The sequence below is a fragment of the Pinus tabuliformis genome, chromosome Q (genome assembly GCF_031772625.1).
Source record: "Pinus tabuliformis cultivar Carrire ecotype Pingquan chromosome Q, CPIR1, whole genome shotgun sequence".
NCBI classification, from domain to species: Eukaryota; Viridiplantae; Streptophyta; class Pinopsida; order Pinales; family Pinaceae; genus Pinus; species Pinus tabuliformis.
Window position 1 is genome coordinate 995,892,885 of NC_142296.1, and position 13,014 is coordinate 995,905,898.

Sequence of the window (13,014 nt, forward strand, 5' to 3'; positions counted from 1 at the left end):
GTGCACAACATCTTTCATGTGTCTTGCCTGAAAAAGGCGTTGGGACAGCAGGTTACAACAGCTACAAAACTACCTCCTATGGACGATGAGGGGCATTTAGTGTTGGAACTAGAGATCATTTTGGATACCCGGGAGAGGCACTTGAGAAACCGGGTCATCAAGGAGATTTTGATCAGATGGAGGAATCTGCCAGATGAGGATGCCACCTGGGAGGGGGAGCAGATACTTCAGCATCCTTCATTGCAGTTGCTTGAGGACAAGCAACGTTTTGGCAAGGAGGACTGTGATATTCCCACTTAGCATTTTGCTAAGTGAAATATCAATTTTGATCATTTTTGCTATATTACACAGTTGCACTTAGGAAATGTGGCTTTAGAGGTCCACACACGATTTTTTTGGCTTAGAGCACACAAAAAAACTAGAGCTGGAGGAAATATTGTGGCCTTAGTGGAGCATAGGGGCCACCTCATGAGAATTTCGGCCCACATGAGGAGTACGCTCTCATTGCAACAGATTTGGTGTGGGAAGTTTGAGTTGTGCTCACATGGGCATTTTGGAGGCATTGTGACAAAAGGAGGAAGAGACACTCAATTGCTCATTCATTCATCATTTGCAAAATTGTCTTTCGACAAGAGCACGCTTGAGCTGAAGCCAAGTCTACAAGTGTTATTTAGCACACGAGTGTCTCCAAGCGGAGATCTCAACCCTTGCTTCGGTGGACTTCGAGTGCCATCCCAAGGAGGAAGTTCTACCTTTGTCATTTCATTCCAGCAGCAGGAGGTCCAATTTCAGGGAGACAGTGAGCTACAATAGTGCAGGGATTGCGCAGTTCATGGTGGAGGCACTCCGAAAGGTGGAAGAGTGAGTTGTGGTTGAGGCTGAAACTTGGAGAGAAGGCCGGAAAAGTATTTTGGTAAGTATTGCTGCTATTTTGGAGGCCATTTGCAGCAGGATTTACAGGTGGGTCAAATAACCCAGTGGTTGTGCCATTGAGGGGAAATAGTGTCGAGTTTTCGAAGTCAATCATTGGCCAAATCCTTTGTGGGTTATTTTGGGTATTTGGTGGAGAGGTCGACATTAATTTCCCACAATTTTTTGAGCACCGGAAAGGACCCTAGCAACAGTTTTATTCAACCAACATCGTATTCTTGGGCATCTTCAACGTAGAGCTACAACACCGCAGGAGCAGATTGGAGAGGGGTGACTTATCTATCATTTGGGGCTTTGCTAGCTTGCCTTGAGAAAGCCCAGGTGCATTCCTTCCAGCACCATATTGTACACCCTTTATTTATCAATAAAAGAGCTCAGCAACATAGTTTTTTGGTGCAATTCATGGTCTGATTGTGTGTTCACTGTTTTATGGCTTTTTGTCTCTATTTGCTTTGAATATTTACTGTAAATTTTCCCTAGGAATATTACACCCTTCAGTGAGTGCAAATTTCTCTAAGAGCGCAAAAGGAAATTCATTGGGGGTTGAAAAAAGTCGGCAACAGTGGAGTATAAACAAGAGAAATTGCAAAGATTTACCTTTGATGAGGACAAGTTTTGCCTGGTGATTTTGTAGGTGTGAGATTGCTGCATTTTGGAGGGTCGAGTTTACCTATTCCAAGACTTGTGCAGGGGTCACTAGTTATTCACTGCGCAAGCATAGAGAACTAGAGGTTGTGGGGGTTGGACAAGGAGGAATAAGGAGGTTTGGGGGAGTTATTTGCGGTGGAATTAGAGGAGCACTTTCCAGCAGTAGTATTGGGTGTTTTTACAACAGTTCTTCTCTACAACATAGTCTGCTAACCAGCTAGAGACCACACACTTCTTGGTGGTCACTGGGACATGTTAGAGTGAACCCATACCCTTTTGGAGTTTTTGTTGGTTTGGTGAGAAGATTCTCTAATCAATTTTGCAAAATTTTCTAGGAAAATTTGAGGGCCAAAATATCATCTCCATTCCAGCAGTGGCAATAGTGTTTCTAGGGCAAAGCGCAGTTATTAGGGGCGAGCCATTCTACCACTTGTGTCCATGAGATATTTTTGGGTTTTGATGGGTATCTAGTGAGGAGGTCGCCCATAGAGTTGCAGCTCGTTCTGGGCACTCTTTAGGGCAAATATTCCAATTCCATTCAACAGCTAGCATGTTATGAATAAAATATATATAAAATACTATAAATAATGTAAACAACAATAATAATAAATAATGATTAATTAGCTAGTAACTAGTTAATGAAGAGGACTGTCCCTAAGGACATAACCGTTAGTGAAGAGGTACCTGCCTAGGGTATGTAAGAAATCCCTCACCCTCATTGTAATAATCACATCAATTCTTTACATAATATTCAATATATAATTACTTGTCCTACAATGGATGTCTTTCTTTTTGAAGTATTCTGAAAATTATTGCAGGTGTACGAACTTTGTTCATTACATTGGTATCAGAGCATTCCTTTGAGTATACGAACCTTGTTTGTTACATCGGTATTAGAGCATTCCTCTGAGTATACGAACCTTGTTCATTACATTGGTATCAAAGCTATTCGATCCTCTAGCCACTCAACTGTTGCAAAGAACTAGTTTGATCTGGTCTTTGACCATCAAATCTTCGTCAACGTTGTTGTCGTTGCAATCCAAGTGTTTCGCTACACAAGTTTCTGAAGATTCTCCATTCACCGTTAGGCCTTTGGCTATTGAAAAAAAAAAATTAACAACAAAAATAAAATATAAATATTTAAAAAAATTATTAAAAAAAATCATATATTAAAATATAGAAGAGTATATACACATTTATAATTAAAAGAATAGAAAAAAAAATTATTAAAAAAAAGATTAAATAAAAAAAAAAAGAGGTTAAAAGAAAATCATAATATATATATATATATATGCTATTAAAAAAAAATCAAAAAAAGATATTATTAAAAAAAATCAATCAAGTTAAAAAAAAAGAATATATATTAACAAAAATATATATATATATATATATATTAAAAAGAAAAATAAACTTTTATTTAAAATAAAAATATAAAATAAAAGTTCTCTTGTCGTATGTAGTCCCGTCTAACCCAGGTGTCGGTCTTCAGTCCACTGTCTCCCCATGTTGCCATTGACACACCGCTGCCTAAACTTCCGTCAAACCAATACACGTCTCCACCACTGCAGCCAGCCATTTCCTCATTTGTCGGATTGCCACTTCTCTCGTCGAACAACACAACAGTGTTCACCACAACCATCATCGTTCGACACAACTACTAATCCTACAGCGAGCAGGGTCAACTCTGTCGCCTTCCAACCTCCGTTAGTGTGCTTTTTGTGTTGTAATTCTATCCAACTCCCGCCACATAGTCCTCCATCTCCATTTTTTTGTTGCCTACTCAGTCACCGCAATCATCCTGCCTGTGAGTTTTTTGGTAGCATCAGATGTGCTCTAGCATGAAAATTGGTAGAGAGGCTAAGGCACATGAGTTCTAAAGAACCCAGAAACCGTTTGGTGAAATTCCACTTGGCTTGTATTTTATTAAAATAATTAATATTTTTAATGGTGTTCCTAAGTCTAAACTTAGGAAAATTAAAGTATTAATGGGTATTAACCAAAATATGGATGAGAATGTTCTAGAAAGCAGATCAAGTGAAGTTTTTAATCTTAGCCATTGATTAGACACTTAGTCTCGGTCGTTGAAGTCTCAACAAGAAAAGTATAAGGAGGCTTGGGGTTCATTTAGGAACACACCGAGAGAACGAATTGATCTGTAATTCGAAATTTTTGGGGCTTGGAAGCTGAGAAATTCGAAGTATGTGATCATTCTGCAATAGAGGGGCAAGGATAGTTCGAGAATACTAGGAAGAGAGGCGGAGAGCCACCAGTGGAGGCAGCGCAACACCTAAAGGGGTTGACGCTGGGCCAGTCTAGGGCCACGCAGGCTTGACGCAGAGCCAGAAGGGCCAGCACAGAAGGGAAGTTGCCTTCACGCAGAAATCCAGAACTGTCGGGGAGCTGCGAGAACAGACAAGAGAGGTTGACGTAAAAGCTCCGAGAGGTAAAAGAGACAGCACAGGGCTGACGCAGAGCCTCTGAGGCTAACGCAGGGCCTACGCAGGTCCGGTGCAAATATAGTCGTGGGTTTGCCAGTTTTGCTACCGGATCAACTGGAAACTGCCGGGTGAAGTGAGGTAATCTCACTCAGTTTTACGCCATTACATTTTTCTCTGTAACTGGATTGCCAAGAGGGCATCCAGCATTGTATTTAGAACTGCTGCTTAATACTATAAAACTCTCAGAGTTGCTGCACCGGATTTCCCGCATTGGGTTTTCTGGGGACAATTTTGTCCAAAAATAACGGTGTCCTATGTATCTTGTTCTTTGCTCAGTTTCTTGTTTCATGTAATCAAATTAAATTGGTGTAGGCTGCAAAAGTAATTTACTTCAGTATTTTTCAGAAAATAACTTGATAATGTATATTAAAATCAAGTAGGAGAAGTAAATTCAGTTTTGCTGCGGTAGGGGTTCCTTGAGTATAGGAATTTTCACACAGCTGACAGACGTAGCTGACAGACGTAGCCCCTACTCGTCTGTCCATCTATTTCAGAGCCGCCCACCTCAACCTATAATAGTTATTTGTCAACTGTCCATATGATTTACCCACCATGATTCTGTCCACATATCTAAATAATTCTGCCCGACAACCGCTTAAAATCTTTTCCATCGTACAATCACCATAAATCGTGATGGTTCTACTCTTATTAATTCAAAGTTAGCATATTAAGAATCACAAAGTCAATATATTGATGTATATATAAAGGAGACTATCAAATAAAAAGGGAAAGGGGTATTTAAAAAAATAAAAAAATACATTGAGGAAAAGGTCAACGTAAAGTATAAAGTACAAAAAAGGGGATCAAATTATATTAAAAGGAAAAAAATTAAGTTTTGAAGGTTTATAAAAAAAGGGGGTTACTTTAAAAACCCTAACTTCAACGCGACAAACAAAAAATGGAGTCTAATTCGAAAATAAAGGAAGGAAGATTTTCCTATAAAGGTTTTTCGATCATAGATTACAGAATAATTGCATTAAAAGGGAACATCCTAGGGAAAAATGTTAATATCGTTATCAGTACAAGCAACCACGAAAATTACATTAATGTAAATTTGGCGAATCAGCTATTAATCTTAGATGCCAATGTAGGTGAAACAAAAGATTCTTTTGTAAAAAATATGAAATTAATGATTTACAAGTGACAGTGGATCATTTTGAGTACGTATCTCAATTTTGTGTTGTAACCATATATGACAGAAAGGTTGACATAATTCTTGGTCAACGTTGGTTTAAAGAATTGGGTACTCTCATGTTAAACATAGAGAAAAAAATTGACGTTTTCTCATAAGGGAAGGATGATCACATTCTGAGACATGACAATGAAGTCGGAATCGATAATGCCTTCTTCAGAAGACTTTAAAGATATTACAAAATTAATACCTCAAAAGAATCAAAACACAATACCGGAGAAGCAAAAAGAGCTTGAGGAGGTCATATCCAATAAAAACGAAGAGAATTCTCGTTTAAAAGATCATATCCAAAAACTACTTACACAAGTCAAAAAATTTAAAACTAAAAAGCACAATTTAGAACAAGAAAAGGAAAGTTCCGACAAGAAGCTCAATGAAAGTTTATCAACTAAAGAAGAGGAAAATTTACGCTTAAAGAACCTTAATAAAAAATTATTAGAACAAATTAAGTGTTTAAAAGATGATAAGTTTGAATGTCAAAATAAAGTAGACTCAGAAAATGAGGAACTTTTACGGCTCAAAAATCATAATCAAAGTCTACTCACTCAAATTAAGAAACTTAAAAAATCATTGAATAACAAATTAGAAGAATTTATCAAGAAAGAAGTGTAGAAGTCTTCAGTCCAAGTTGAAGAAAAAAATACGAACACCAATCCAATCAATTACAACTCAAGAAAATATCAAACTAGTTGAAGGAAAAACATATTCAGATGTTGCAGTTCAAACAATGAAAATTTCAAGTGAAGATTTTGTAACCAACTCAACAACATCAGTGTCGGAAGTAAAGCAAAAAATTGCCACTTGATAAGAGGAAGTCAAGCCAAAAGAATTCCTTATCGACATTTGAATCACAAGAGTAGACAACTCAAATAGTTCGCGTATCTGTACGACTCAAAACATAAACAAAAAATTTATGTTCCCAAGAATGATTTCAGCACAATCTAGGCTGACGATAACAATTTATCTCAACTATCAAGTAATTGCAAAGTTCCTCAGAAGATTGATTTAGGATGGTCTAATCCTTTCTCAGTTCAACAATTTTATTTATCACTCAAAGGATCATATAATCTTGTATCAACGAAGTTGGCAATTCCGAGACAAGATGACATTTAAAACCGAAAAAGAGATCAAGCCTTTTCATCAGTAAGCTTTGAGGACAACCGTTTTGAAGAGGAAGACAATGCTATGAATAATATATATATAAAATAATAAAAATAATGTAAACAATGATAATAATAAATAATGATTAATTAGCTAATAACTAGTAAATAAAGAGGTATGTCCCTAAGGAAATAACCATTTGTAAAGAGGTACTTGCCTAGGGTATATAAGCAAGCCCTCACCCTCATTGTAATCATCACATCAATTCTTTATATAATATTCAATATATAATTACTTGTTCTACATTGGATGCCTTTGTCTTTGAAGTATTCTGAAGATTATTGCAGGTATACGAACTTTGTTCGTTACATTGGTATCAAAGCATTCCTCTGAGTATATGAACCTTGTTTGTTACACAACATCATTTTCTGGGCAAGATACAGTTTTGGTGGAAACTTCTTTGACACTTGGGAATTGTACTCTCACCTGAGTTTTGCGTAGCTTGCAGTAGCAAGCCTAGGTTCTATCTTTCTTATCATCTGATGTACTCAGTCATTCGCATTAATAAAATGGCTCATTTATTCACCCTATTTCTTGTGTTTCATTGACTGGTGCATGTGTAGAAAAAATTATTTGCTATAGTCTAGCTCATGTGTCTATTATTCGCTGTAAATTTCAATTTGGAATATTACAATTTCTCTCCACCCTTCTAGAAGCACTTTATTTTATTATTTTATTTCCATTCTATAATATTCTCCTCCATATTTTATTTAAGTGACATTTTAAATCACTTGTCCACTTTTTGACCTTTTTTCTTCAATGAAGCCTTTTCCCCTTTTTATTTAATTGACCAAATGAAGTCACTTTTAACTTTTAAGTTTTAATCTAGGAAAATGGTAAATCTGCCTATATGATCTCTCCAGCCACTAAAAGTCACTTTTCATCATCCCATCCTTTAGATCTCTTCATTCTGGTTCTAATGAGCTATTACACTAAGGTGTTCCTTCAAATAATTTGCTCCCAGTAACACCTTTAATGTTTTTAATTGAGATATGTTGATTATAAGCCCATTTTACGGGAATTATCAGAATGCAACGGAACGAAAAACAAACTATGCAGAACTGACCCTAATGATGAAATATGCCAAGCAAACTTGGTCAGACCCCATAAAAATCCTCCAAAAATCCTTCAGGCCCATTGATGGTGTAATCTTGCTCCTGTGACCTAACTGTCACACATTTTGGACATTAATCCTAACTGCATCATATGGGAAGCTGAAAATGGGGACATTACATGTATATAGATTTCTAACATATTGTTTACATCACCTCTGTCGGAAAGGACATCCATTCAAAATTTCTAATTGCATTTGTTCATATCAAGGGGTAATTTAGGAAATCTATGGTTGAAGTTTATTTCATGAACAAAATGTATTCTTAAATGCCTTAGTGTCAAGTGTAAATCTTTGTTGATCGTAGTGCTTTTTACAGAATACGCTGATGGTCTTAAACATTATGGAAATGAGGTTGTTATTTCAAGATGCACCTGTTCAAATGGTCCTCTTTCTCAAGTATTATTTTAACAATTTTGCATCTACGAAGAAGAAATCATGCTCAATTACAGTGCAGTATGCAGCAGTCCAAGGACTTCTGCTAAATTTTTTAATAACCAATACAACTCACATAATTGTTTTGCTCTAATCAGATTGCATTAGATCCAAAGCAGTTTTTGGGTGTGAAGTCAGTTGCAGATGCAGTTGAATATCTCCACTCTGGTCAAAGCATAGGCAAGGTAAATAGTGATACTCTGAATATTCTCTATTCACTTCAATCTAATTGAAGGCAAATTCTTGTTTACCAACTACAGGAAATTTGTGCTGAACTAAGTCAAACAGAAATTTATTATTTGTGCACTTATTCTTCTTGCTATGGAAATGCTGTAGGTGGTTGTTTGCATAGATCCAAGCTTCAGTCAAGTAACTGCACGGTTGTAGGTGTGGAAATTTGAACTATTCATGTATTCACTGAAGCATGAATGTAAAATGCCTGCAGTTGAGCACTAGTGATTTCTTGAATGCTTATTCTGTTATTTCTGAGCACTATTTTCTAACATTTGAAGATTATTAGTGTGTACATTGCAGCATAGTAATAGTACTAACTCATTTAAAATGGGAACGGTGGCACAAAACAGTGTGAGTAGTAGTAAAAGCATGAATTGTGGCAAGCTTGTTCCTTTGCAAATTGGCAGTGGTGTAATCAATTTCAAAGGTGTGAGAAGACATCGTTAACTTGGAACATCTTGATATATTTATATAAAAGTTTTCTGTATTTTCAGTGACACTTCCCAATTTTTTTCATTTAATCAAGATGGGTGCATGGAAAAGACAATGAATGAGCAATGAAATTTGCATGATTTTGGCTTGACCCTTTAAGACTCCAATCACTACATTGCAATAGGTGATAAACAGAAAAGCATTATACCTACAATGCAATGTTATATAGTGTTGACAGCAGCATAAACACAAATTCCATGAGGCCATCCACCCTATCTTAGTAATTGAATTTAATTGACTACCTAACGACACTGTTAAGTTTAGGTATGTTCTATGCTTAGAGCAATTTATTTCATTTTTCACAGTTAGCTCAATATCTTTTCCAGATTAGCAATCACATCAGCATTAAAGTAAACTGTAGATAGAACATAAACATAAGTCGCAGAAGACAAGCCTAGACAAGAGGACACAAGATGTGGCGCTAGCCAAGGAAAAACCCCAATGTGGGGAAACCCTTGATCAATTCTTCTTATATGGTCTTCAATAGTTCAACAGAGAGAGAGAGATAGTACATTTACAACAAAAGTCAACACTTTGACTTATCTAGATAAGAGCATAGATCATCTCTAAGAAGATTATACATGAAATCAGTTGAAGACAAGCTGCTTCAACTGATTCTTCAAGATGACTCTTTCACCTATCATCGTGATGCATCTCGTCATCATACTGCACCTCACCGTGCTGCACCATGCTACACCCATCATCACAATGCTGGACCTAATGACCATGTTGTACACTTCATACTGCTGCACCTGTCACTGTGCTGCTCTCATCATTGATCTGCTCCCAATGTTGCACTCGTCATGCTGCATCCATCACTGCATCCATATTCTGCAATCATTTACACTCACCAGTCTTAGCTGCTTGCTATGGCTTACAGCCTAACAGAGCAGCTAGACTCCTTCAACAAACCCAAAGGGCAATCAACTAACAGTCACAATGTCTGTGCAGATTTGTCTGCAGTTGTCCTCTAAGGGAAGGTTGTCACTACCTTCCACAACACTGTCCTCTATTTACTACAGCATGTATATATATCTCAAATGCCATACATCAAACTAAAGATGTCACTGTCATGTGTTCACTAGATAACAGACAACACAGTCATGTTGAAGATAGTTTCCCACATAAACTATCCATCCAAAACTCAGATTAAGGATCTGACTTTGCACTCCTAAACTAGGTCTACTGCCCAACAAACTCGGCCTAGAGAGAAGACTTCTACAATGCAATGCTTCTTCTTTATGACAGCGAATTCCCAGTCCTTAACTCATGCCTTGTAACCATTTTATTTAACATGCGACAACAACACATATATTTCAATGTTGTCACCTACAACACACATAGGTGATAGGCCTTGTGCTGTTGATTAGGGTTGCGTATAGTAGATAAGATAGTGGATAGGTATCCTTGGTTGGAATGCGGATTAGGACCTTTAATTTCTACTCGTTAGGCCTCCTTAGACTGCGGCTAGGGCACCTTTAAGACTGTGGATATATCTCCTCCTTAACGTTGCTAGATCTCTCCTTTAACTGCAGCCAAATCTCTCCCTTGCCTGCAGCTAAGACTCTTCCTTACTGCGGCTAAGGTAAGGCAAGATCTACCTCCCATTAGGACTGTGTATAGGGCAGCATTAGCCCTTCCTTAACAACTGATTAGGGCACTCTTAAACAACAACTTGAGCTCCTAGATTGGAGTGCGGCTAGGGCATCTTATCTCCATTAAGATAGCGTATATGTAGTGCCCCGCTCTAGTTGACTGACAGTGATATGACTTTAACATTTATTTAGCCCTAAGGCCCACACATTATTCTTTGAGGACCTCAAGTTGAGGATCCGGACACGACTCTATTATTAGCAGTTTTGATGTTTATATGTGTTCTCCATTGATATTACGATGAAGATAGCGCTAATGGTTATGTATGTTATCTATTGGTATTATGATGATTGTAGCATTAATGATTATGCATGTTCTCTATTGGTATTATTATGATTGTAGCATTAATGATTATGCATGTTCTCTATTAAATTTATGATGATAATAGAAGTAAAGGATATGTATGCTCTCTATTGATATCATGATGATGATAGCTTTGATGGATTGGTATGTTTTCTATTAATGTTACGATGTCGATAGTTTTGATGGATATGTATGTTTCCATTGATGTTATGATGATGATAGCCATAATGGATGTGTTCCTTATGTTACCTACTTTCATTACTTCGGGCTTACAACGAACAATGATGTGAATGACTAGGTGTTGTTAATGATGCTATTATGACAATGAATAACACTGAGAAACCTTGGGCATAATTTCATTGAGCCGAAAGCATAAAGATTAACATTTTTTTTAGCCTAGTTATTTTTATTTGAGGGAATTAAATAAATTTGGGGAGCCGTATGCATTTTTGAAGCAAAATCAAAGTATTGTAAAAGTTGCCTCGAAGTTTTTGAGTTGCATTCTTCTTAGACGCAGGCATATTTCCTCTACTAGTACGAAAACCTTGGACATTACTTGCAGTAAAAATGAAATTCCTTAAAAGTCTGATTAATTTTATCTTAAGGAAACTTTAGCTTCGATTAGAAAAATTGTTTCCCTCACAATCCCCACACCCTGATCTTCTCTTAGCGCTTAAGATTCGCACTTGCTTGTGAAGAAATAGTAATATATCGCACTATGTTTCGTGGTAATAGAAATCGTCGTCCTCAAATTTGTGGCTCATATTCTGGGACGGGTATGTTCTATTGGTGAAGCTGCACTATCAGAAGCAGGACTTGATTCTGCTGACACTGCGGTTGAAGCCGATGTCTCCTTCCCGTTCTCTTTTCCAAGACCTTCACGGGCAACTTTATCCCTGGCTATTCTAGCCCTTTCCAGCATCTTCTTGAAAGTCCAAGGTTTGCTTTTGCTGCTCTGCCTCAAAATCTCTCCAACAATTGTTCCTATCCGCTCATTAACTGCTTCAGCAAAAGCCTTACCAAGGAGGAACGCATCCAGTACATCCGCTCCGCTCCGCTCCAACGTATGTGGAATTTTGAGGAATTTTGACCCCATCTTCCAATTCCGTCGTCTTTACTTGGGGCTTGAAAAAAAAATAATTCAGCCGTCTTCATTTTGGAGTCTGCAACGAAGTAATATAACGGCAAAGACAAAATTTTACCAAGTATGCGATAACTACTGTGTGGTGGCAATTCGCGAATCTGCGCCAATCCGCCTCTGCCCACACACGTATGGTCAACCTCGCATTGGGGAATAAAAATATTAAAAGGACCACTCCGCCTAATTTTAATTTATTTCGATTTTATGTCGCCCTGCGCACACTTACCCAAGGCCTATTCCTGCCCCCAACAAAGTTAAAATATTGCACGACACCATGACAAGTTATCAAATATTCTCGCCGGTAGAGTCACTCCAATTTCACGAATCTTATACACTATAATGTAATTTAACTCATCACAGTTAAAATTAAGAAATAAGAATGTACCGACGGTGGCTTTGGAGAGTGGTTTGCTATGAGTAGAGTGGAAATGTTCATATTCATGTTTTTAATTGAAATAAGAATTCCGTGTCGGCAATCGCTTTGGAGAGTGGGTTGTTAGGAGTAGAGTGGAAATTTTCATATTCATGTTTTTAATTGGCGTTGGATTTATTTTGATAAAAAATTCTTGAAAAATAAATGAAACTAATAATATAGTCCGAAGAAATAACGAGAAATTATAGCTAAGGAAATATAATGACCTAAATGGCCCATAATGCCGAAATTGTCCCAAAACAGCCAGATCTAAAAATTGATCCACATATCCACAGAGTGATTATAATATAAGAACCCATAGAAAGAAAAAGACAGATGTAACCGAATAGAAGAAACCCTGAAGTGAGCCAGCAAAATGAAAAGAGAAGAATAAAAACGAAGCTAAGAAGATCTTCAGCAAATAGCTCTCCATTAATAGATTGAAGAAGGATCCTGAAAAAAAGTCATGAGGATGGATTCTGAATAATGGCCTGAAGAGGATCCCCGAACCATTCAAGATAGAGGCGATCGCTTTGGAATTGTTAGGAGTAAAGTGGAAATTTTCATATTCATGTTTTTAACTAGCCTTGGATTTATTTTGATTATAAAATTAAAAAAAATATTTTGAAAATCTAATGAATATGAATGAAATTAATTGTTTAATTTTAAACTCTCAACTTTCGAAAAAAAATATTCACAATTGAGTTGCAATCGAGTTCATGGATTCGTGATGATGCATACATCACATCTCTTTTCAAAATGTACTCCAATCAAATAATGCGGCATGCATTTTGGACTGTGGAA

General features: G+C 37.0%; 1 protein-coding gene and 1 pseudogene across 1 annotated transcript in view; one reads left to right on the forward strand and one right to left on the reverse strand.

The window, feature by feature from the left end:
• Positions 1-8,708, forward strand: part of LOC149222822 (uncharacterized) — a 496,388-nt gene extending 487,680 nt beyond the window's left edge. Inside the window, exons 20-21 of the mRNA XM_089387688.1 lie at positions 8,074-8,160; positions 8,312-8,708. Of these exons, the coding sequence (XP_089243814.1) occupies positions 8,074-8,160; positions 8,312-8,362 (138 nt within the window). The 3' untranslated portion in view covers positions 8,363-8,708. The remainder of the gene's footprint in view (positions 1-8,073; positions 8,161-8,311) is intronic.
• A 2,600-nt stretch (positions 8,709-11,308) lies between these two features.
• Positions 11,309-11,890, reverse strand: LOC149222823 (uncharacterized; annotated as a pseudogene).
• Positions 11,891-13,014: the final 1,124 nt, after the last annotated feature.